At 35.7% G+C, this 26376-nt stretch overlaps 2 protein-coding genes across 5 annotated transcripts in view; one reads left to right on the forward strand and one right to left on the reverse strand.

Annotated features, from left to right (window-relative positions):
• Positions 1-325: 325 nt before the first annotated feature.
• Positions 326-25915, reverse strand: TRMT10A (tRNA methyltransferase 10A). 3 transcript variants are annotated; one of them, XM_059922472.1, is made up of 8 exons: positions 25791-25915; positions 20200-20396; positions 16905-17067; positions 7172-7243; positions 6028-6102; positions 3929-4078; positions 2941-3046; positions 326-1426 (listed from the first exon to the last, which is right to left on the reverse strand). In XM_059922472.1, the coding sequence occupies exons 2-8, from the start codon at positions 20382-20384 to the stop codon at positions 1161-1163; spliced, it is 1017 nt and encodes a 338-aa protein (XP_059778455.1). In that variant the 5' UTR covers positions 20385-20396; positions 25791-25915; the 3' UTR covers positions 326-1160. The 3 variants fall into 3 exon arrangements, with proteins under 3 accessions (XP_059778455.1, XP_059778456.1, XP_059778454.1); XM_059922473.1 differs by lacking the exon at positions 25791-25915 and adding an exon at positions 24607-25549; XM_059922471.1 differs by lacking the exon at positions 25791-25915 and adding an exon at positions 25216-25549 and having other exon boundaries at positions 327-1426.
• Positions 25663-26376, forward strand: part of MTTP (microsomal triglyceride transfer protein) — a 56426-nt gene continuing 55712 nt past the window's right edge. For both annotated transcript variants that reach the window (XM_059922468.1, XM_059922469.1), the window contains exon 1: positions 25663-25754. The gene's annotated coding sequence lies outside the window, so the exon portion shown is untranslated. The remainder of the gene's footprint in view (positions 25755-26376) is intronic.

Genomic DNA, 26376 nt, shown 5'->3' on the forward strand with positions numbered 1-26376 from the left:
GCCCCATCTTCCCTTGCCAATGCCCTCATACAAATGTTGAGTTATGGATTTTTGCACTTTATGAAATTGAAATTCCTTAGTGATTTTCAGCACAATCATTCACACAAATAAAACAGATGTATGGCAACTCAATCCTATTATCATTGATTAACAACTGAGAATCATACATGATATGGACAAATAGATGTATATACAATTACATGCATATTTTCATATATGCTTACATTATTTATAGAAACATACATTTACATTAGCTTGAATATTATTATATGATAGTAGACAGATGCACATATAAAGTTAACCTTATTTGCTTAAGAACCAACATATTTTATTGTAAAGAAGTACATATGGAAGGAAAAGAATAGCTGCTAAGAGCTACTTTTTTTTTTTTTTTTAAGAACTGTTTCTTTTTAAATTTGGGTAATGACAAAATTGATCCTTCAACAGCCTTTTAAAATAATATAGCCTGAAAAATTAAATTTTGTAATTGAAATAATTTACCATCATTATTGAAATTAAGAAAATATATTAAAGAGAGTCTTAACTCTTCAGTGATTGCTTTAGAACCACAAAAGCATTACAAAGGAAGAACAGAGACGGGCTCCGTAGTCCAACAGAAATCAATTCTTGAGTTTCTCAATCCAATACTTATTCCTAAAATTACTATATTCCTTTGAAGTAACTAAATTGAATATAAAAGCTGCAAATAGAAGGTAACCACCCATACAGACATTTTGGTAGACTTAAAGGAGTTTTAGGATATCTGCCTCCATAAATAAGTAGGCAATAAATCAGAAAGACATTGATATACACATATAATAATAAAACTGAAAGGTCAGAAGGCACATTCTGAAGAATACAATCTTGTAAATAAAAGAGAATGAAGGTTTACTAATAAGGTAAAATTCTCAAGGAATGCTTATTTGAGGTTTAGAAAATTATTTTTTAAATTACACATTTAAATCTTATGCAAAAACAAAAGAATGCTTTTTTAGTGCTTTTTATCACTTAGTTCTAAAAAAAGTTTAAAAAATTCACAACAGAAATAAGAGAAAATGAAAGTTTCTTCCATTTCAAATATTCTATAAAATATTCTATGAAATTCTATATTCATTTTCTCCTAATTTTCCTTAAACTTAAGAAAAAAAAAAAAGATGACATTAGTGTAGTATAGAGGTCACTGTAGATTCAGTGCTAGTTTCTTTATCCTGCTTTTCTTCCTTATGTGGTGAATCTAGTTCATTTCTATTTTCCTCCTCACTGGAATCACTGTTCAATCCACCTTCAACTCTGGCGAACTTCTTCTCATGTGAAGAACTTTCACAGGCTTTGTCTGTGGGAACAGCTCCTTTTCTTTGGGGTAAGATAGTGAAAAATGCTTCTTGCCAGTCTCTTGTTTCTAGGTATTCCAGAATAATCTCAAACACTGCAACAAAGACAAACTCCATGTGTTTCTTAACCTAGTCCATCACAATGGTGCATACTTTAAAACACATTGCTTTTGTGTTAAGAGTGCTAGTATGTCCTAATAACTACTTTGTTCTTATTACTTCTTTCTCCTGTATTAGCTGTCAGAGCCAATAAGCCTAAGGCTCTCAAGGCTGCTACCTCTTTTGTAGCTTTTTCTCATTTCAGTTCTTAAGCACTCAGAGGTTTACCATTATCTGTTGTCAATTATAATAGACAGAGGACCTTTTTTGTTTCCTTCCTATTCTTTGTTCCCTTCTACTTCTTTATTCTTTATTGTGCTAACATAAAACTAGGGGAAAAAAAGGGTTAGCGTTAACCTAAATTTCTTCTATCTTTCCTATATAGTGCCACTTACTCTGGGGAGTGTCTTGCCTGCTTTTTTTTAAAAAATACTGTCTCCAGGGCTTCCCTGGTGGTGCAGTGGTTGAGAATCTGCCTGCCAATGCAGGGGACACGGGTTCGAGCCCTGGTCTGGGAGGATCCCACATGCCGTGGAGCAACTGGGCCCATGAGCCATGACTACTGAGCCTGCGCGTCTGGAGCCTGTGCTCCACAACAAGAGCTGCCGCGACAGTGAAAGGCCCGCGCACCGTGATGAAGAGTGGCCCCCGCTCACCACAAGTGGAGAAAGCCCTCACACAGAAACGAAGACCCAACACAGCCATAAATAAATAAATACATACATACATACATACATACATACATACTGTCTCCAATGTCCTTTCACTTTAATACACTGCTGGGGGGAAATCTGGATTACTTTATGAGAGAAAAGTAATTTCCACTAATTTAGCAAAAGTCTTAGAAGAAGTTCATTCCTTGAATCAATAAGTTTGTTTCTATAACTCCCTAGAGCCTGCTATAGAGAAATTTTAAAAGCCCAATTAGTAGTTGTGTACTAACAAAAATCTCTACTAAAAAAATTTTAAAAAGCAAAACTCCAGGCAAAGACTTAAGCCTGAGGATGTCTATTACAACGATATTTATAATAGTAAAAAGAAAAAAAATAACAACAGGAGAATGGTTACATTATTGTGTACTTAGATGATGGAAAATTACATAGCCACTAACAATGATTCAATAAATATAATAATAAATGGGGGGGGAAACACCCCGGATTTATAACATTTTATGCAATAGAGTAAGAATCCAATTATGTAATAAATAATATTATATATGCATAGGAAAAGAACTGGAAGAAAACAGACCAAAAAGTTTCTACAAAGTATTTCTGCATAGTGAAATTACACCTATTTATTTTTCTTTATACTCGTGTACATTTTCAAAATTTTCTAAAGTATGCATGTATTATTCAAACAAATCATAAATGATTACATTTTATAATTTTGTACCCCAAATTGTGTGTTTTCCAAAGGTGTATGTTTTCTACTTGTCCAAAATGTAAATGTAATGTTATTTTTTCACAGTGTTCACTCAGGTACATTTTCAGTTTATCCCCTTATAGCTTACCATGATTAATTGCCAAAACTTTTCTACTATTCATCTTCACGAAATTTCCAAGGGGGAGCTGTGCATGATCAATTCCATGTTCTGATGCTTGTTTATACGTGAGTCCCTAAAACAAAGATACTGTAACTTGGGCTAGAACATTACATTAAACTTAAAGTCTATGAAAGAATAAATAATTTTTAGGAAAGACTTTAGTTCAGAGAATATAATCTGAAAAAGTGTGTGCGTACGTTTAACCACTAATTTGGAAACATTCTCTTGACAATAAGTATAGTTAGAATGTTGCTGGCATTTGTCTTAACCAATTTACAAATGAGGAAACCAAAGACATTATGCTCTCTGTCCCATCACAAAGTTCCTCAGTGGCAGAACCAAAGGAAAAACCTGGCTCATGCCTCCTGACTCAAATAGCTTCTCATCACTCCACACTGCCTTTCTCTCTTAAAGTACACAAACTGAATTCCTAGAGAAGCATCATCATTCTTCCCATGAATTTAAAGGATAAAACTATGTTTCAATTACATAACACTAAGAGGCACAAATGGCAAACACAAATTAAATAAAAACCTGAATTGAAAAAAAATGTTCAACTGCCTATAAATTTTATTTTTCCCATTCTGTCAATTAAAAGAATGCTGAATATAAATTTTCTCTCTTCTCAAAATTAAAATCCTTAAAGCCTGGGTCTAATCAGGACTGAAAGAGCCAAAAGACAGAGTGAAGGAGGAAGAAGAGCTAAACTTCTCAACCAATAGGTTGCATGATTTTTTAAATTTTTATAGCACTGACCTCACTGGGTTGCAGTGAGGATAAAGCAAACTAATATATGCAAAATGCTTTGCTTAGCTAGAAAGGTGACTGAAATAGTGTAGGCACTCAAACATCACTATCAAAGTATTTACTATCAAGAAAATTGATATTACTATCAAGAAAACTGATATGTCAATTTTAAGTATGAGCAAAAGCAAAAATAAAAACTTAATAGTACCTTGTGATGGTTGTGATCTACTAATCCTCCAATCACATAGGCCTTTGATTCATCTAATTCCTTTAGTACATTAGGTGAATCTGATGTAAGATAAATCAGTTCTTCTTTCTGTATGAATTCACTATAGTGCTCTGGTTTGATGTGGATATCCTTTAAAACACAAGGGGAAAGATGTTATTAATAGGATTTTGTGAAAATTGGCTAAAAATGATTATTTTCTTTTCCCTAGACAAACCCATCCAAAAAATACATGAAAGGAAGTTTGAAAGAATATTATAACAATGTATTATTTATTTAGAATCTACTACCCCAGCATCTTTTCACCTCACATCTCAATTATTTAAGTAGCCTCCTGATGTTATTTCCCTGTCTCTAGCCTCAGATCTCTCCAATTTACTTCCACACATGGATGGTGCACTCATTTTCTGAAAACACTACTCTCATGTTTTATCTTTATCTGTAGAATAAAATTCAAACTCCTTAACTTAGTAATTCTTTCCTGAATATAGCACTAACCTATCTAACTTTCTCTGTTCCAACAAAACAAATGCATTTTTGTCATGTATTTGCTCACATTGTTCTCCAGCCAAAGAATGCCTTCTCCAATTACTTCCTTCTCCATCTACATGAATCATCTAAAGGAAAGGGCTTACAGATTTAATAAATTCCGTGCATCTGCTTCCACAAAGATACACATTTGAAATCTTCTTCACCAAAACTGTCAGGTCAGAGGTACAAGACTGAACAACAGTTGGCAGTCAGAATTTTGCAAATTGCACCAAAAGAATAAAGGAAGATGCGTCACCAGGCTCAGATGGCATTTCTCAATAATTTTTGTGGAAATCAAAAATGAAGCGGGAGACCTCTCAGCTAAGATGTATACCTTATTGATTAATAAACAGCCATTTTTCTGGAAAATGGTATATTATAAACTTGGTCCCTATGCTTAATAAGGGCCCCAAGAGGAATGTGCATAATTAGAGACCAGCGAACTCACATCTCTCTGGAAAACTGGTGGTATGAAATAATAAATTTAACAAGCCACAAAATAACTGAAAGTATGCCTATTCTAACTTATTACATTATTTCTTAGGAAAATAGGCATGAACATAAAACTTGGTAAATGTACTGTACTTTAAAACTTAAAAAACCTTTGAAAATGTTTTATACTATGGACTATTAATAAAATAAATGCAGTCATGGGATTAGTGAGTGAGAGAGGGAAAGTCTGTCACGTTGAGAACTGGCTTGGAGAAAGGAAAAAAAGTGTAGGAATAACCCACTACTTCTCTGAGTAGAATAGGGTTAAGGTTCCTTAGGGACTGGTACTAAAGCCAATCTATTAGTCATCTTTGCAAATGACTGAGAGTAGTTTAGTCCAAAAGAAAAAAAATGTGAACCACATATGTAATTTGAAATCTTCTAATAGCCACATTAAAAAAAAGTGAAAAGAAATAGATGAAATTAATTTTAATAATACATTGTATTCAACACAATATACCTGAAATGTTATCATTTCAACTTATAATAACTGTGGGTTTTTTTTTTTTAATTTTAAGGAGATACTTTACATTCTCTCTTTTTTTTTTGGTACTAAGTCTTTGAAATGCAATGTCTATTTGACATTTATAGTACATCTCAACTCAGACCAGTCACATTTCAAGAGTTCAATAGCCACATGTGGAAGTGGACACCATATGGTATAGCACAGATTTAGAAGAAAGAGAATGCAAGTACATTTCCAAATTTTAGAGTGATTTCACTCTTATAAATAATGTATAGCCAGTTCACTCTTATAAATAATGTATAGCCAGTTTGCTAGGTAGAGACTGCATACAGACCTTTAAATTTTTTCCTTTTTTAAAAAATATGTTTTAAAGTTGGCAGTAAAACAGGAAGTGAGATTTCATGAAAGCAAGTACAGATTATATCTCAAGGCTCTTGCTTCTCCCACTGGTAAACTTAGGTACAGTGATACGCAGGGTTTGTAGCTGCTGACTCTTATATTTATTAGCATTGTGTAGAACTTAGGTAAAAAATGTAGACCTTTAAGCATAAAAATACCTTGAATTATGTGAGAGTTAATCTAGTTTAGTTACCTTCCAGTTGACCCATCCTTTGTCATTTTCATCCATGTTCTTTTTCAACTGGCCTCCATGGCTTGTCAAGTAAAACTGATAAAGAGATTGGCAGGTATAGAAAGAGAGAGCAAATGACTATTAAAGTCAATATTTTATTCCCTCATACACTCATCTGATTATCAATGAAACACAAAATATTTTCATTCTGGAAAAAAATAAATTTATGGCATGCTTTAAACATGCAAGAATAAATTTGTGGTACAAGCGACGTGTATTTTTGTGTATCTCCTAACCCACTAACTTCTGTATTCCATCTACATTTTCATCCTGTTTTCTAAGTAGTTATAATCTGCCTCTTGTTTAATGATCACTTTTCTATAAACTTCCTGCTTCCATGTGAAGTTTCCCTTCCCCTTCTTTTGCCACTACAGTTATTTTTTACCAGTCCAAAATCTTCATAATTTTGCTTTGACTCTAAACCCTGAAACCTATTTCAAATCTAATCAAGGGTGAGACGAATATAGAATGTAAAAATATAATATTACTATCACTTGATAAGAAGAAAATATCTAACCAAAAGTATATTAAGATTTTCTGGTTTTTAACATCAGTGAGCCAGAGTTAATTTTTAGGTCACCTAGAATTCAAACAAATTCAGTAAGAAAAATGACCCTGCTCTTAAGGGCAGCCAACTAGTCTCACAAATCACTTCCTCATTCTAGCTAATAAAGTACCTTTCAAAATTATTAGTGACTCAAAATCCTTTAAGTAGAAAAAATCTAGCCAACAGACACAATGGCACATATCAGCAAGGGGCAGTTACCCTATTCCCCAGAAAGGAAGGAATTGAGAGCTGAGAAACTGGTATGAAAATACGCATATGTCCTTTAATGAAGATGTTCAACTACACAGCAATGAACAGGTCAGTGTGTACAAGACTAATGATGAATGGGCACAATGTGTTTGAGAATGAGGTGAAAAAATGTTTAAAATATTTTATTTTTGTAGAAAAATAAAACATTTTTACAAATAGGCATTTTGTTCTCTAAGAAAGATTACCTGTAAGACTCTTTCTTGTAAAAGCAATGAGGATTATCTACGCCTTTTCCGAAATAAGATATAAAAGGAAACTGGAAGTTTGTTTTAAATTCCCCAAACATACCTGCACAGGATGCAGTGCTCGTCGATTTTCTGCATAACATCGTTGAATCTGCTTATGAAGTTTCTTAATGTCCTATAAAAGAGTGCAATTTTTAAAGCAATATTTTCAAAATTATCTATGGCCATTCCACAATCCGAGTGGAATAGAATAAGCAGAAGGCATGACTAGATAGGGACATTCTTTCTTTTGAAATACAAGTCTTTTCTGATAATTTCCATTCAGTTTTCTTACATACTAATAAAATAATTACCATAAGTCAATACTCTATAAGTGACCCATTATTTCACATTTTGTAGCCACTTAAAATGCAAGTTCAGGAAAACTTTCACTCTTCTTAAGAGACAACAAAAGAAAAAAAGAACTCTCTTATAGTCATGCTATTACAATTTTTATAACTACCAAAGGTTATAAACACATTCCTTTTAGTAGCATTGTTTAAACAACCAGATTTCTCAAACTATTAAATAAGAAATAATTCTATTAAGCCCATCATATTTCTTATTTTCTTCCTTTTGATTAGGATAAATAACAACACCCCCCACAGCTCTTTATGATTAATATGCAGTTACTGAGTTTCATAATCTATTATGGTATCTGTCTTTCCCTCTGTCTATACATATACATATAAATAAAAGCAACTTATTAGCTACTTTAATTTCGGGTCACAGATTTTGAAAAACTTTATTTAAGATGCATTTTAAAGCTGATTTGGTGGTGCTGAATTCCCTTAGCTTTTGCTTGTCTATAAAGCTTTTGATTTCTCCATCTAATACGAATGAGAGCTTTGCTGGGTGGAGTACACATTCCTGCACACTAACAACAGAAGATCAGAAAGAGAAATCAAGGAAACAATCCCATTTACCATCACATCAAAAAGAATAAAAATACTTAGGAATAAACCTATCTAAGGAGGCAAAAGACCTGTACTCAGAAAACTGTAAGATACTGATAAAAGAAATCAAACATATGGAGAGAGATCTAAGACATTCCATATTCTTGGATTGGAAGAATCAATATTGTCAAAATATTAGTACCTAAAGCAATCTACAGATTCAATGCAATCCCTATCAAATTACCAATAGCATTTTTCACAGAATAGGAACAAAAAATTTTAAAATTTGTATGGAAACACAAAAGACTGAATAGCCAAAGCAATCCTGAGAAAGAAAAACGCAGCTGGAGGAATCAGGCTCCCTGACTTCAGACTATACTACAAAGCTACAGTCATGAAAACAGTATGGTAACTAGCACAAAAACAGAAATATAGATCAATGGAACAGGATAGAAAGTCCAGAGATAAACCCATGCACCTATGGTTACCTAAAGGAGGCAAGAATATACAACGGAGAAAAGACAGTCTCTTTAATAAGTGGTGCTGGGAAAACTGGACAGCTATATGTAAAAGAATGAAATTAGAACATGCCCTAACACCACACACAAAAATAAACTCAAAATGGATTAAAGACCTAAATGTAAGGCTGGACACTATAAAACTCTTAGAGGAAAACATAGGCAGAACACTCTTTGACATAAATCACAGCAAGATCTTTTTCAATCCACCAACTAGAGTAATGAAAATAAAACCAAAAATCAAACAAATTATTGTTTTTGTTTTCAGTTTTTTGTTTTTTTTTTTTGGCCATGCACATGGGATCTTAGTTCCCCAATCAGGGATCAAACCCACGCCCCCTGCATTGGAAGTGTGGAGTCTTAACCACTGGACCACCAGGGAAGTCCGAATGGGACTTTTTAAGTTTAATTAAGCTTAAAGTTTAATTAAAACTTAACCTTTTAAGTTTAATTAAACTTCAAAGCTTTTGCACAGCAAAGGAAACCATAAACAAAATGAAAAGACAACCCTCAGAATGGGAGAAAATATTTGCAAATGAAGCAACTGACAAGGAATTAATCTCTAATATATACAAACAGCTCATGCAGCTCAATATCAGAAAAACAAACAACCCAATCAAAAAATTGGTAAGAAGACCTAAATAGACATTTCTCCAAAGACATACAGATGACTAAAAAGCACGTGAAAAGATGCTCAACATCACTAATTATTAGAGGAATTCAAATCAAAACTATACTGAGGTATCATCTTACACCAGTCAGAATGGCCATCATTAAAAAATCTACAAACAATGCATCCTGGACAGGATGTGGAGAAAAGCGAATCCTCCTGCACTGTTGGTGGGGATGTAAACTGGTATAGCCACTATGGAGAACAGTAGGGAGGTTCCTTAAAAAACTAAAAATAGAGCTACCATATGATCCAGCAATCCCATTCCTGGGCATATATCTGGAGAAAACCATAATTCAAAAAGATACATGCACCCCAGTGTTCATTGCAGCACTATTTACAATAGCCAGGACATGGAAGCAACCTAAATGTCCACTGACAGAGGAATGAATAAAGAAGATGTGGTACATATATACAATAAAATAATACTGAGCCATAAAAAAGAATAAAATAATGCCATTTGCAGCACCATGGATGCACCTAGAGTTTGTCATACTGAGTGAAGTAAGTCAGACAGAGAAAGATAAATATCATATGATATCGCTTATATGTGGAATCTGAAAAAAGGGTACAAATGAACTTATTTACAAAACACAAATAGAGTTACAGATGTAGAAAACAAACTTATGGTTACCAGAGGGTAAGGTGGGGGAGGGATAAATTTGAAGACTGAGACTGACATACACACTACTATACATAAAATAGATAACTAATAAGGATCTACTGTATAGCACAGAGAACTCTAGTCAATACTGTGTAATGGCTTATATGGGAAAAGAATCTGAAAAAGAGTGGATATATGTATATGTATAACTGATTTACTTTGCTGTACACCCGAAACTAACACAACATTATAAATCAACTATACTCCAACAAAAATTAAAAAAAAAAAAAAGATGCATTTTAGAGGGCTCCAATCAAGATCGCGGAGTAGAAGGACACAGAGCTCACCTCCTCCCACAAATACATCAAAAATACATCTACATGTGGAACAATTCTCACAGAATACCTGCTGAACACCGGCAGATCTCAGACACCCAAAACTGCAGGAAAGATCTCCATGTAACTGGGTAGGATGAAAGAAAAAAAAGGAATCGGGACAAGACTTGAGCCCCTGGGTGGGAAGAGTGAAAGAGGAAAGGTTCCTGCACCCTGGGAAGCCCCTTCACTGGCAGGGAGATCAGCTGGGACAGAAAGGGAGCTTCAGAGGCTTGGAGGAGAGCGCAGCAGCTGGTTTGCAGCAAGCAGAACAGATGGAGACCTGCACAAATGGTCCCTGCCACCGCCCTGCACTCCCCAGTCTGAGATGTGCTTTTGCTTTTGTGTACGGTGGCTGGGTGCTAAAGCTCGGGCTTCAGAGAACAGACCCAGGGAGAGGACGGGGGTTGGCTGCACGGAGACAGCCTGAAGGGGCTGGACTGTGGCTCAGGCCTGCCACAGAAGTGAAGCACCATCGTTAAGGGGTGCACAAAGGGAAGGGCAGGGCCCGCCATAGCAGCCTCACTCTTGGTGCACTCACAGCAGGTGTGCTGCTGCCACTGAAACCCCACTGTTAAGGGGCAGTGCCTGCCAAAGCTGCCTCTTTCTCAGTGAGCTCAGCAGGCTCAGCGCTGCCTCTACGAGCTCTGGGAGCACGCAAGTGCCAGCGAATTGCCCACACACAGAGGAAGGGCTGAAATCAGAGCTGATCCCCAGGGACCATGTGACTTAGGAAGCAGGGCTGATATCTGAGCCCTCTCCCTGTGGCTGTGCGATCTGTGGGTTTAGGCCACTGCTGCCAGCTTTGTAAACTCAGTGCCTGCAGAACATCCAAGTGGGCTACAGGTGCTCCCATGGCTGGGGCGGGTCTGGCCTTAGCAGCTGTGGGCTTTGTGGGTGCGTGCATATGGAGTTGGGCCAGGGTCTGGGCTCCATCCATAGCTCCCACGGCAGGTCCAGGTGTGCAACTACTGCAGTCCTGGTACCTGACTTCAGTGGATCTGCACCAGCGGATCTGCGCTGGTGGCTTTGTGAACCCAGCACCTGAGGAACAACAGGGCCAATTGCCTGCATTCCCATGGTTGAGGTGAGGCTGAGGGCAGTGCCAACAACAGTGTACTCTGTGAGCCTGCACAACGGGTGACAGATGACACAACGGAGCACACTTCTCAGCGGACAGGTCTGGCAGAGGAATACTCAGTAGCTCCTCTCCCAGTGGGAGTGCTCCAATACTGCTTACCTCACACTACAGCTCAGAAATGGATCTGGGGGCTTCTACTCCAACAACTGGGGAGCAGACCTTGCCTCCAAAAGGGTTTTGACAACCACAGAGCAAAGAGGAGGCCCTGCTCAATATTCAGTGCAGGCTCTGGCCACCACAACCCCAGTCACACCCCCTATCGAGGAGATAACAGCAGGCATCCATACAAAAAACAGCTCTCTCACCAAAAATATTAAACCCATGCAGGCTACACAAGGACATTCCCACATAAAAATATCTCCAACTATTTAGGAAATAATTGTTTCTCCTAAAGTCATAGAGTAAGAGAACTATAAGTAAAATGAAGAAAACAGAGGAACCACTCCCAATGAAAAGATCAAGAGATTGCCAGTCAAAGACAATGAAACAGACTCCTTCAGTCTAATAGACATCAAGTTCAAAAAGGAGATAATGAAAATACTGAAGGAAGTAAGGAAGGCTATTGACAGAAATGCAGATTACCAAGAAAAGGAACTAGAAAATATAAACAGGAGACAAGAAAAATTAGAAAACTCATTTGCTGAGACAAAAGCTGAGCTAAAGTCAACGAACAGCAAATTGAATAATGCAGAAGAACAAGTAAGCGATATGGAAGACAGACTAATGGAAATCACACAATCAGAACAGCAAACAGAAAGCCAAGTGAAAAAAATTAAAGCAATATAAGACGTATGGGGTAATATAAAGCACGCCAATCTACACATAATAGAGATCCCAGAAGGAGAAGAAAGTGAAAAGGGAATCGAAAATATATTTGAAGGAATTACGGCTGAAAACTCCCCAAACCTAAAGAAGTAAACAGTTATACAGGTACAGGAAGCACAGAGTGTCCCAAACAAGATGAACCCAAACAGACTTACACCAAGATGTATTATAATTAAAAAGTGGCAAAAGTAAAAGATAGAGTATTCTAAAGGCAGCAAGAGAAAAACAAAGAGTTAATTACAAGGGAACCCCCCATTAGGCTATCAGCTGATTTCTCTACAGATATGTTCCAGGCCAGAAGGGAATGGCAAGATACATTCAAAGTCCTGAAAGGGAAAAGTCTGCAACCTAGGATACTCTACCCAGCAAGATTATCATTTAGAATAGAAGAAGAGATAAAGAATTTCTCAGACTAGCAAAAACTAAAAGAAAAAAGCAATACTAAACATATCCTAAAAGAAATATTAAAAGGTCTTGTCTAAATAGAGAAGTAAGAATCTATTCGAAAGATAAAATCACAATTGGAAAGTAAATCACTTAAATAAGCCAGTATACAGATTAAAAAAAAAAAAGAAAGAAAGAAAGAAAGAAAAAATTTCTGTGAAAGCAAGAGAACCACAATGAACAGCAAAAGGATGAACATGAATATGTAAGAGGACACCGAAATCATAAAATGTGGGGAAGGAGAGTAACAAAATGTAGGGGGTTTTTTTTGGAATGTGTTTTAGCCTATATGACTACCAGTTTAAAGGCAGTAGATATAGGAAGAGGTTAACACACTTGAAAAACAGGGTAACCACAAATCAAAAACATACAACAGATTCACAAGAAAACAAAAAGAACACAAGCATAATACAAAAAAAAATCATCACATCACAAAAGGAAATACAAAAAGGAAAAATAAACAAAGAAGAAATACAAAATCAAGTGGAAAACAAGGTTTAAAATGGCAATAAATACATACCTATCAATAATTACCTTAAATGTCAATGTACTCCAATCAAAAGACCTAGAGTGGCAGACTAGATAAAAAAGCAAGCGCCTACAATATGCTGCATACAAGAGACCCACTTTAGGGCAAAGGACACACAAAGACTGAACGTGAGGGGATGAAAAAAGATATTTCATGCAAACGGAAATGACAAGAAAGCGGGGGTTGCAATACTCATATCAGACAAAATAGACTTTAAAACAAAGGCCATAAAGAAAGATAAAGGAGGACACTATACAATGATGAGAGGATCAATACAAGAAGATGATATTACACTCCTCAACATATATGCACCCAACATAGGAGCACCCAAATACATAAAACAAATACTAATGGACATTAAGGGAGAAACTGACAGGAAAACAGTAATAGCAGGAGACTTTAACACCCTACTCACAGCAATGGACAGATCTTCTACACAGAAAATCAGTAGGGCAACAGATATCGTAAATGATAAAATAGAACAGTTAGACTTAAATAACAACCAAACATACAAGGAAGAACTTCTATCAGTCCTTCTCAAACTCTTTCAAAAGCCTGAAGAGGAGGGAACATTCCCAAAGACACTCTATGAAGCCATTATCACCCTGATACCAAAACCAGACAAACCATAACAAAAAAGAAAATTACAGGCCAATATCTCTGATGAAAATAGATGCAACAATTCTCAACAAAATATTAGCAAACTGAATCCAAGAACACATAAAAAAGATCATACACCATAACCAAGTGGGATTCATCCCAGGGTCACAAGGATGGTTCAACATATGCAAATCAATCAATGTGATACACCACACCAACAAAAGAAAAGACAAAAACCACATGATATCTCAATAGATGCAGAAAAAGCATTTGATAAAATTCAACATCCATTCATGATAAATACTCTTATGAAAATGAGTATACAGGGAAAATATTTCAACATAATAAAAGCTATTTATGACAAACCCACAGCCAATATAATACTCACTAGTGAAAAGCTGAAAGCCTTTCTGCTATAAACTGGAAGAAGACAAGGATGCCCACTCTCATCACTTCTACTCAACATAGTATTGGAAATCCTAGCCAGAGCAATCAGACAAGAAAAAAAATAAAAGGTATTCAAATTGGAAAGGAGGAGGTAAAATTGTCATTATATTCAGATGACATGATACTATATATAGAAAACCCTAAAGACTCCACACAAAAACTACTAGAACTGATAAATGAATTCAGCAAGGTAGCGGGATACAAGATTAACATACAGAAATCAGTTGCATTTCTTTACACTAACCATAAATTTCAGAAAGGGAATGTAAAAAAAGAATCCCTTTTAAAATTGCATCCAAAAAAAAAAAAATACTTAGGAATAAACCTGACCAAGGAAGTAAAAAACTTATATGCTGAGAACTATAAAACATCAATAAAGGAAACTGAGGAAACTGAAGATGATTCCAAGAAATGGAAAGATATCCCATGCTCTTGGATTGGACGAATTAATATTGTTAAAATGGCCATACTACCCAAAGCAATCTACAGACTTAATGTGATCCCTATCAAATCACCCATGATATTTTTCACAGAACTAGAACAAATAATCCTAAAATTTATATGGAACCATAAAAGACCCAGAATTTGCAAAGCAATCCTGAGGAAAAGAACAAAACAGGAAGCATAACCCTCCCAGACTTCAGACAATACTACAAAACTACAGTAATCAAAACAGTGTGGTACTGGCACAAAAACAGACATATGGGTCACTGGAACAGAATAGAGAGCCCAGAAATAAACCCACGCACCTATGGTCAATTAATCTTCAACAAAGGAGGCAAAAATATACAATGGGAAAACAAAGTGTTTTCACCAAGTGGTGTTGGGAAAGTTGGATAGCCACATGTAAACCAATGAAGTTATAACACACCCTCTCACCATACACAAAAATAAACTCAAAATGTCTTAGAGACTTAAATACAATACATGACATCGTAAAACTCTTAGAAGAGAATATAGGCAAAACATTCTGTGACATAAATCCTACCAATGTTTTCTTAGGTCAGTCTCCCAAGGCAATAGAAATAAAAGCAAAAATAAACAATTGGGACCTAATCAAACTTATAACCTTTTGCACAGCAAAGGATGCCATGAAGAAAATGAAAATACAACGTATGGACTGGGAGAAAATATTTGCAAATGATGCGACCAACCAGGGCTTAATTTCCAAAATAAACAAAAAGCTCATACACCTTAATATAAAAAAAAAATAACCCAATCAGAAAATGGGCAGAAGACCTAAACAGACATTTCTCCAAAGACATACAGATGGCTAAAAAGCACATGAAAAGATGCTCAATATCGCTTATCATTAGAGAAATGGAAATCAAAACTACAATGAGATATCACCTCACATCAGTCAGAATGGGCATCATCAAAAAATCTACAAATAATAAATGCTGGAGAGGGTGTGGAGAAAAGGGAACCCTCCTACACTGTTGGTGGGAATGTAAATTGGTACAGCCACTATGGAGAACAGTATGGAGGTTCCTCAAAAAACTAGAAATAGAGTTGCCATATGATCCAGCAGTCCCATTCCTGGGCATATATCCAGAGAAAACTATAATTCGAAACAAAACATGCACCCCTATGTTCATAGCAGCACTATTTACAACAGCCAAGACATGGAAGCAACCTAAATGTCCATCAACAGGTGAATAGATAAAGATGTGGTATATTTATACAATGGAATACTACTCAGCCATAAAAAATAATGAAATAATGCCATTTGCAGCAACATGGATGGACTTAGAGATTATCATACTAAGTGAAGTGAGTCAGAGAAAGACAAATACCATATGATGTCACTTACATGTAGAATCTAAAAATATGACATAAATGAACTTATCCATGAAACAGAAACAGACTCACAGACACAGAGAACAGACTTGTGGTTGCCAAAGGGGAGGAGAGGTGGGGGAGAGATGGATTGGGAGTCTGGGATTAGCAGATGCAAACTATTATACATAGAATGGATAAACAACAAGGTCCTACTGTATAGCACAGGGAACAATATTCAATATCCTGTAATAAACCATAATGGAAAAGAATATGAAAAAGAATATATATAAATGTATAACCGAGTCACTTTACTGCCCAACAGAAACTAAGACAGCACTGTAAATCAACTATACTTCAATAAAATAAATTTAAAACACACACAAAAAAACAACAAAATATCCAAGAGGTGGAAGCAACACAAATGTCCATCGACACCAGATGAATGAATAAACAAAACATGGTCTATACATACACTAGAATATTATTCTGCCTTAAAACATTAGGGAATTCTGACACACGCTACAATGCGGGTGAACCTTGAAGACATAATGCTCAGTGAAATAAACCAGTCACAAAAGGACAAATACTGGAGGATTCCACTTACATAAGGTACACAGAGTAGTCAAATTCATAGAGACAGAAAGCAAAATGGTGGTGCCAAGGGCTGAGGGAGGGGGAATGGAAATGGTTGTTCATTCAGTGGGGATAGAGTTTTAGTTTGTCAAGATGAAAAGACTTCTGGAGACTGGCTGCACAACAACATGAATGTACTTAGCACTACTGAACTGTCCACTTAAAAATGGTTAAGATGGTAAATTTTACATTACGTGTATTTTACCACAATTAAAAAGAAAAAAAAAGATGCATTTTAGTACATAAAGTTACATCAAAGTCATATTACATATTAAAGCAAAAATTATTCAGCCTAGTTCAGTTACAGGATTTTTCTGACAATGATTCATGATACCTTTAATACCATCAGGCTATCAAAACTGCAGTCAATGATAAGGCGGAGTGGGCTGTAAACAACATCTCTTCGAATACGTTTTCTGTCACTTCCTTCTGAGTTTGATTCCAGTTGACACTGTCGCTCTAATTGCTTTCTCTTGCGTTTTTCCTTCCTCTTTTGTCTAAAATTAGTAATTGAAAATAACTTTTCATTATTTGTATATTCATACATTTACAATACTATTCTAAATAGACAAAGAAACAATTACTTTTTAAAATTAGCAGACTAAACCATAACAAAATTGCCACTTCCATGGATCAAAAATTGTCAGATATCAGCAATTTTATATAATCTATCTAAAAGCTTTATCTAATAAATGAGTTTGCAAAAACAGTATAGTACTTTTTACACAAATTCGAACTATACTAATAATTTTATTTACTATTGGTAGCATGTTAGACGTACTTACAAAACTTTTAAAATACTGAGTTTGAGAGTTATGATAAATTTTACTTTTATCATTCTTCTCCTACATGATTTTTGAGTTACGTTTATAACCATATAAAAAAAGTAAAATTTTTATTCAACATAGTTTTGTTAAGTCCAAGCCACAGCAGGCAGAAAGAAAAAGAAATAAAAGGAATCCAAATTGGAAAAGAAAAAGTAAAACTGTCACTCTTTGCAGATGACATAATTCTGTATACATAGAAAATCCTAAAGTACTACCGGAAAACTACTAGAGCTCAACAATGAATTCAGTAAAGTTGCAGGATACAAAATTAATACATAGAAATCTGTTGCATTTCTATACACTAAGAATGAAATATCAGAAAGAGAAATTAAGGAAACAATCCCATTTACCATCTCATCAAAAAGAATAAAATACCTAGGAATAAACCTACCTAAGGAGGCAAAAGACCTGTACTCTGAAAACTCTAAGACACTGATGAAAGAAACTGAAGGTGACACAATAGATGCAAAGATACCTCATTCTTGGATTGGAAGAATCAATACTGTTAAAATGACTATACTACGCAAGCAATCTACAGATTCAGTGCAATCGTTATCAAATTATCAATGGCATTTTTCACAGAACTAGAAAAAATTTTTTTTAATTTGTATGGAAACACAAAAGACCCTGGACAGCCAAAATAATCTTGAGAAAAAAGAATGAAGCTGGAGGAATCATCCTCCCTGACTTCAGACTATACTACAAAACTACAGTCATGAAAACAGTATGGTACTGGCACAAAAACAGAAATATAGATTAATGGAACAGGATAGAAAGTCCAGAGATAAACCCATGCACCTATTGTCACCTAATCTATGACAAAGATAGCAAGACTATACAATGGAGAAAAGATGGTCTCTTCAATAAGTGGTGCTGGGAAAACTGGACAGCTACATGTAAAAGAATGAAATTAGAACATTCTCTAACACCATATACAAAAATAAATTCAAAATGGATTAAATACCTAAATGTAAGACCAGATACTATAAAACTCCCAGAGGAAAATATAGGCAAAACACTCTTTGATATAAATAGAAGGAATATTTTTTTGAATCCATCTCCTAAAGTAATTGAAATAAAAACAAAAATAAACAAATGGGACCTAACTTTTGCACAGCAAAGGAAACCATCAACAAAATAAGAAGACAACTTATGGAGTGGGAGAAAATATTTGCAAACGATGCGACTGACAAGGGATTAATTTCCAAAATAAACAAAAAGCTCATACAGCTTAATATCAAAAAAACCAAACAACCCAATCAAAAAATGGACAGAAGACCTAAATAGACATTTCTTCAAAGAAGACATACAGATGGCCAAGAAGCACAGGAAAAGAAGCTCAATACCGCTAATTATTAGAGAAATGCAAATCAGAACTACAATGAGGTATCACCCTACACCAGCTAGAATGGCCATCATTAAGAAGTCTACAAAAAACAAATGCTGGAGAGGGTGTGGAGAAAGGAAACCCTCTTACACTGTTGGTGGGAATGTAAATTGGTGCAGCTACTATGGAAAACAGTATGGAGGTTCCTTAAAAAACTAAAAACAGAGTTACCATAAGGTCCAGCAATCCCATTCCTGGGCACATATCCAGAGGAAACTCTAATTCAAAAAGATACATGCACCTCAATGTTCACAGCAGCACTATTTACAATAGCCAAGACATAGAAGCAACCTAAATGTTCATCGACAGATGAATGGATAAAGAAGATGTGGTATATATATACAATGGAATATTACTCAGCTATAAACAAGAATGAAATATTGCCATTTGCAGCAACATGGATGGACCTAGAGATTATCATATTAAATGAAGTGAGTCAGAGTAAGGCAAATATCTTATGATATCACTTATATGTGGAATCTAAAAAAATGATATAAATGAACTTATTCACAAACCAGAAGTAGACTCAGAGACAGAAAACAAACTTATGGTTATAAGAGTGGATAGCAGGGGAGTGGGGAGATAAATTAGGAGTTTGGGATTAACATATACATACTACTTATGTATAAAATAAACAAGGACCTACTGTATAGCGTAGGGAACTATATTCTATGTCTTGTAATAACCTATAATGGAAAAAATCTGAAAAAGAATATATATACATGTATATACTTATACATATACATATAACTGAATCACTTTGCTGTATACCTTGAAGCTAACACAACATTGTAAATTAACTATACCTCAATAAAAATAACATGTTTTTTTAAAAACTATTCTCATTTAAAAAAAAGTAAAATTGTTTGTGAAAAGAAAGCCATATTTTTTTCTCTCATCTGCATCAACAAAAATTTATTTTCTTCTAGTAAATTTTGTCTTTATACAGTGACAGCTTCAGCCTCACCAAAACCTGCAATAGTTCATCTAGCAAAATCAATGTTAGTTCTGCTCTCACCAAAACCTGCAATCGTTCTTCTAGCAAAATCAATGTTAGGCCCAAATTTGATCTTTCTGAAGTGGTTATTTCTGTTCCATATCTAGGCCATGGATGCTAACTATATCCCTTTTGTAAATCAGTTATTTTAGAAATTGTGCTGCTACTCACAACAGGTTCTGAGTGAGAAAAGTGTACGGTGTAAATTCATCAACACTGCTAAAAAAATAATTTAAAACACATACAGTTTTAGTAGCCAATTGACAATGTTAGCTAACAATATGTATAGCCCGAATTTTAATTAACACAATTATTTTTAATGTGTCAAAGGGCTACTGCAAGGTCCAACATTCCAATAGGGGTATATTGGAATATACCCCTGTGAATAGGGGTAGAATACATGCATTTTGATACATACTTGCGGAGTTCTCTTTGTTCTTCCCATTGTTTCTGTTTCATTAGTTTCTTCATTTGCCGTTTAGATATTGGTTCAAACCCTTCACCTAATCCTGGTTTCTGATTCTCCTCTTGGTCTTCATTTAAGTCTTGCTTTCTTTCAACATTAGAAGTCTCACTAAATGCTGGCAATATTTCAGATGACATTATTTGATGCCTCTGAAAAATTGAAAAGCAACTTTGACATGAACAGATGACTTACAAACACAAAAAAAGTAAAAAAAAAAAAAAAAAAAAGACTGAAGGATGTGATTAAAATTAAACCATATTAGTAATGAATAAAAATGCAAATTTGGGCAATTAATTGTCATTTACTGGCAAAGATCATTTGATGAAATGGGATATTTTCATACAGTACTGGTGGCCATTGCACAATTTTTCCAGAAGACTACTCAGACCTGTATGTTTGAAAAGCTTTAAAATGGTGATACTCTTTCACATAGTAATTTACTTCCTTAGAATAAATTCCTGTAAATTAATTAGAAATACACACAAAATTAATGCAAAAGGATATGTACTGCTGTTATTTTTAACAATAAAAAATTAGAAACTACTTGAATGTCAGCAAATGGGGACTAAATATAAATTAAAGTTCATCTGTAACACTGGCTTGGAATACTAAGCAGCCAAGAGAAATCATGTTTCCCAAAATTATTTAATGATAAAGGGAAATGGTTATGTTAAATAAGAAAATCAAAGCAATAAACAATACATAATGTCCAATTTTGTTTTAAAAAAATACATACACACATTTTAACTCTGACCCACCCACGGCTTTCTGCATTTTCTAAATTTTATATAATGAAAATATAGTTTTATAGAAAAATATATACTATTTTTTAAAAAGAGATGGAAGACACCTTTTTGTACTTGTCTTTAATGCTGTCTATACAAGAAAAATATTACTTTCACTATCTGGGCGTACCCTCAACAATTGGTTCTTGACAACAGACATGCTATATATTTCTATCTTTTGGCCAGTGCAGAGAACAAATTTGGTTGCCCCCACCCCAATATATTTCATTGTAAATATGTAACTGTAAATTTTCCACTTAAGTCACAGCTGAAAAACAAAATACGTAAGTTGACTCTGTAATCAGCTGTGGAACACTTAGGGCCAACTCAAACATCTTTATTTGGATTTAAACACCCACATCTTCATATCCATTGCCTAGAACTGAACTTGCTTTCAGATTACGGAAAGGGCTAGAAATATGAGATATCTTTTCTCTTTAATTGATTCTTAACATCAAAGCTTAAGAATATATGTTATTTATCCCTACCAAAGACTAAGCACGAAGCTTGCAAATGTTCTATTGGCCTTATAGAAAAATATATGATTCTTTCCTCTTACAGAGGTAGCTAACAAGTCTGTGCAGAGAAGCTAGCATCTAAAAGAAAAAAGAACAATCCCCACAATTCAGACAGTAGAAGGAAAAAACCTTTGCAGAACATAATTTGAGCAGTAGTTTTATTATATGGTTCTTGCTTTCTTTAAAAGTGCAATGATATAACAGGACATACGAGGATAACCAAAGCAAACTTAGAAAATTTACCGAATTTTGACTGAAAGACAAGAAATTTTAAGATGCGTGCTTTAGGGGCTGCAGCAAAAGCCCTGGCATTTTACTAGGTCACAAAATTACTAAGAGGGGAAAAAAATCATTTAGTAATACAAGTAAGAATTCACAAGTTTTCCTAATGCCACCAACCAAACAGTTCTCCTTAGGGAGAACATCTCCTAGAAATGACAACTCAACTTTGACTCTACACTGGAAACTCCACTGGGTAAGGGATAAGTCTGATTTTGCCCAACATTATATTGCCAATACTAATACAGTGCTTGGCACTTCGTAGATGCTTATTATACACTGGTAGAATAAACAAACGAGTGAATATGATATTACAAAGGACTTTTTAAAGTAATGAAAATAGTAAGAGCAAACATTTATTAATTCTTATTATGCTTAATAAAAAACTTATTATCTAATTTACTCTTTATAAAAACCCTATGAAGTAGATAGTATATACCTACTTTGCAAAGGAAGAGGTACAAAGGTTAAATAACTTGCCCAAAGTTAGAAAGCTATTAAATAATTCCTAAGAAACAAGGCACCTAGAGCAAATGTCACACAAAGTAGGTCCTCAAAATACTTGAATAGACAAATGAAGTGATGGAGCTAAGATTCCAACCCACATCTAACTCTACCATGTCCCAGAAATCCAAAGTCTTATTTAGAAAATGAAGATTTCCAAAGAATGTTAAAGAGCTGTGTTGCTTTAACCCTGCTGTTGGAGGGCTCTGAAAAGACCTGTGTCACTGAAACATACGGAAAAAAAAAATAGCTCCAGTTCTATTCTTATGCTTCTGCACCAAAAAAATTGGGACAGACTTCCTAGAGATCACTGCCAAAAGTTCATGTTTTGATGCACTCTGCCTCCCAATCTAGATAAAATATAAAAAGGGGAAACAAAAAAGGTACAGCCTCTCTCAAAATCCAAGTTAAGAACTGGGTCTTCTGTGTAAAGGCAGATAGAAGTTTTCCTAGCTTTAAAGTAAAGAGAAGAAGAATAATACAAGACAGAGGATGGGAGAAAGATGGGAGACAGTTTAAGACAAACCCTTAAACTAGTGTTACGGGTGGGGCTCCTCCTTCCATGAAAAAAGCCTGAAAACAGGTAAAATTATAGACTATAGCTTATACAAAACTGACTACTCGGGGGAAACCTGAAGGAAACAGACACAGCCTCTTGGCTACAACCTGGGTCGAGCATGAGGTGACATATGAACTTATATTATTACATGATTAGAATTCTGAACCACATATATAAGCTCTGCTGTGGGCTGAAGCACTGAAAAGGGCCATGGGTGAGAGAAACCACAAAATCAGTAGTACAGAGAGAAGTAGTTTGGAGAGGAAAGTTATAATTCCATTCAAGATGAGTCTGCAAAGCAAAATTACAAAAAGACAGAAATGAAAAAAAACCCCAGCTAAATCAACAAGCAGGAGATAAATTCACTCTATAAAAATTGAATAGAGCAATGTGAAAATGACTTTAAAATAAGTTTGGTTGAAATCTTTCAGAGCTCATGAAGAGTAATAACCATAAAAACAAAACAGGAAATTGGGACACAAAAGCAGGCATAAAAATAGGAAAACAAGAATCTGTAAAAAAGAACCAATTTGGAAACCAGGAAATGAAGATATAAAAATTTCAACATATGAGACAAACTCCAGATTACCTGGAGTCCAAGAGGTAATTGATGAATTAGAAGACATCCTCAGACTCTAACTCAGAATTCAGACAGAAAAATAGAATGAAAAAATAGTATGTCCGAGCATTTAGATACAAATAACAGGATGAGAGAACTACAGGCCAAAAAAGTAACTGAAGATAAATGTATAACCTTGAGTGCATTCACTAATATTTTTTTTAATCTGGAAAATAAGGTTATCATTCAATTTAAGAAACAGGAGACAGGAGAAACACAGTAAACCTGAAAAGATCAGAAGAAAAAAATTTAAATATATATTGTGACCCCTAGGATCACTTTTATTTCCTTTCCATAGATAGTACGTTAATAAAAATGGGCAATGAATGTATTCAAAACAATATAGGGTGGAGAAAACATAAGCCAAACCTGCCCATTAAGCTGAATGTGCAAACTTAAAGGCACAATTAAAATTCAGAGGAGACAAATTGCTTTCTTCATGAAACAGTGATTAATATTCTAAGAGAGAATATTTCTATTATCAGTGGCATTTTTTGTTAGTTCTCTACTCTGTTCCAAACTGCAAGTGTTGATTTGCTTTATCATGTGAAAATTTTAGAAAAGTATAGCAATGTTTTACAGCTCCTGCACACCAGGGGGAGCTTTCGCCTTTCCTACCTAAGAAGTCTAAGTTAAATCTAATTTGCTTATCATTGCACACTAATGTTTTTAAACAGCCTATCAAATACAGAGAAAGGTCATGAGCTAGTCAACATCATTATCACTACTATTTTTAAACTTATTCCCAATTAAGAAAATGCACTGTAGTAAGAGAATTTTTTTAAGCTTTGAATAAGCTAGATACATTGCACATTGCACAACAAAAATGATGCTAGCTTGAGATCCCATAAATTATTGCTTGCAGCATACTTTACATACAAAGATACGTACCAACTCCTACTGCCTACAACATACAATAAGCATTTCACTATGTATTAGCTTGTTTGGATTAACGTGTTAAGCAAAATATAAACTCCATGTAGTTTTGCATTCCTCCCTCACGTGCAGTGATACTCACAGCTCATTTTCATTCATTCACCACGTTCAACAAATTTTGTAGCAATTATAGAAATAACTGCGTGAAATTTAGTTTACCTGGGCATTGAATTTTTAAAAAATGTTTCATTTAGTTGCAGATCCAGGTTATCTGATGGTCTTATAAAATTAACAACTGGATAAGGATGACTAAGGCAATTTAGTATGGGATAAATACATTAAAAAAATAGTATCTCAATCGTCCTTGTATTCCCACTTCTTAGCACAACTGCCGGCAAGGAGGACATACATCATAATGAGTGACCGGCCAAAAGTTAAAAAAAAAAAATTTTTTTTCATGGTTTTACTGATTGGGCTAAAGTCTTCATAATTTATGACACAGCCTCCCTTCCAGAAAGATCCAAATGAATGTCGGAATAACTGCAGAATGGAATTAAACGACCTCACGGTGATAGAGAAAGAATATCCTTTTGAAAACGCGCGGGCCAAATTTGCATAGCTCGGTTCAGCTATGAGGCCCTTAGGCAGAGGGCTGGGCTGGGCCGGGCTGGGGAGACGGGGCAAGATTCAAAACAAAGAAAAATAAATTGAGAAAGTCTTCTGTCGCTATCCTCTTTATATCTCTAGAAAAAGTCCCGAATTTTAACACAAAATATTTCAGTGAAATCCAGTAACACCACGGACTTCTTAAAATCGTCCTCAGCTCACCAATGTGGGGCTGACAGCACCTGCAGCAACTTCGCCCTGGGCTCTCCCCACATTGCAGAGCGCTCAGCGACGTCAGCCCTCTTTGGAAAACTGAGGTAAGGCAGGTTTAAACAAGTGAAGCGACTTGCTCACGCTCTCTAGCCACCAAGTGGCAAACCACAACTCGTTTTCCGGCCCTTCAAAGTCCAGATTTCCCTCTCCCTTCATTCTTGGGAAGCGCACACCCTTCACACGCTAGAGACCATATCGCTACCCCCAAGCAAACATCGACAACCACAGCCCCGACGCTGGTGGGCAGAGCCGCGCCCCACTCTTCCCTCCAGGCCGCCCGCGGGCGGACGCATTCCAGAGGCGGGATTAAACTGTAGCCGACGAATCAAAAATCTGCTTGGCAAGGCGAGGGGGCGCGCTCTCTATGACGACACTTCCTTCGGAAGCTGGGTCTCGGCTGCTGCTTCTAATGTCCCACTCCCCTCTCCCTCGGAAGCCCTATTGCTAGCGGAAGGCGGCAGTGGCACGCGCTCGGATTATATCAAAGGGTAGGCGAGCGATAGTCTCCATGCCAAGAGACTTACCGGACGGAGGAGTTGTCGGGGAACCTGAGAGCCCGCACAGAAAGCTTTTTGTAGTGGTCTTTACCACTCCAGAAGGTCCTCTTTCGGAAACTTCAACTCCCAGAGGCAGACACGGTAGCTACGCGTAGGAGGCTACGGAAGTTACGTCTTACGTCAGCTAACTGCGCCAACTCCGTACCCGCAGTGGGAGAAAGGGGCGGGAGTTTATGTGGGGCGGGGTCTGGAGTTAGGGTTTGTGGAGTGGGAGGTAGTTGCGTGGTGCCTGTTTTTCCACTTAAAGGCAAGGTTATACCTGCGGCATATATTCACTCATATTTCTGTGGGGATGGCGGGGGATGTTAAGACATTACTACTCTTAAAAATTACAAGTGCGAGATACTGATGAAGGGCTCTTAATTCTTCTGTGTTGGAGATGAAAGCATCTCTTGCCTAAACTATTTGTAACTAATACAGAAGAAGGTTGTCAGTAGCACATGATTTCACACAACTCAAATAGAAAATCAAATTTTAAAAGTGAGTCAAACTCCCAATAAGATGCGTGTAAACCTGGAATGTTTAAGGTTTTTCTTGCTTACAACCGCAAGTC

This window comes from Balaenoptera ricei, chromosome 5 (assembly GCF_028023285.1).
Source record: "Balaenoptera ricei isolate mBalRic1 chromosome 5, mBalRic1.hap2, whole genome shotgun sequence".
Lineage (NCBI taxonomy): Eukaryota > Metazoa > Chordata > Mammalia > Artiodactyla > Balaenopteridae > Balaenoptera > Balaenoptera ricei.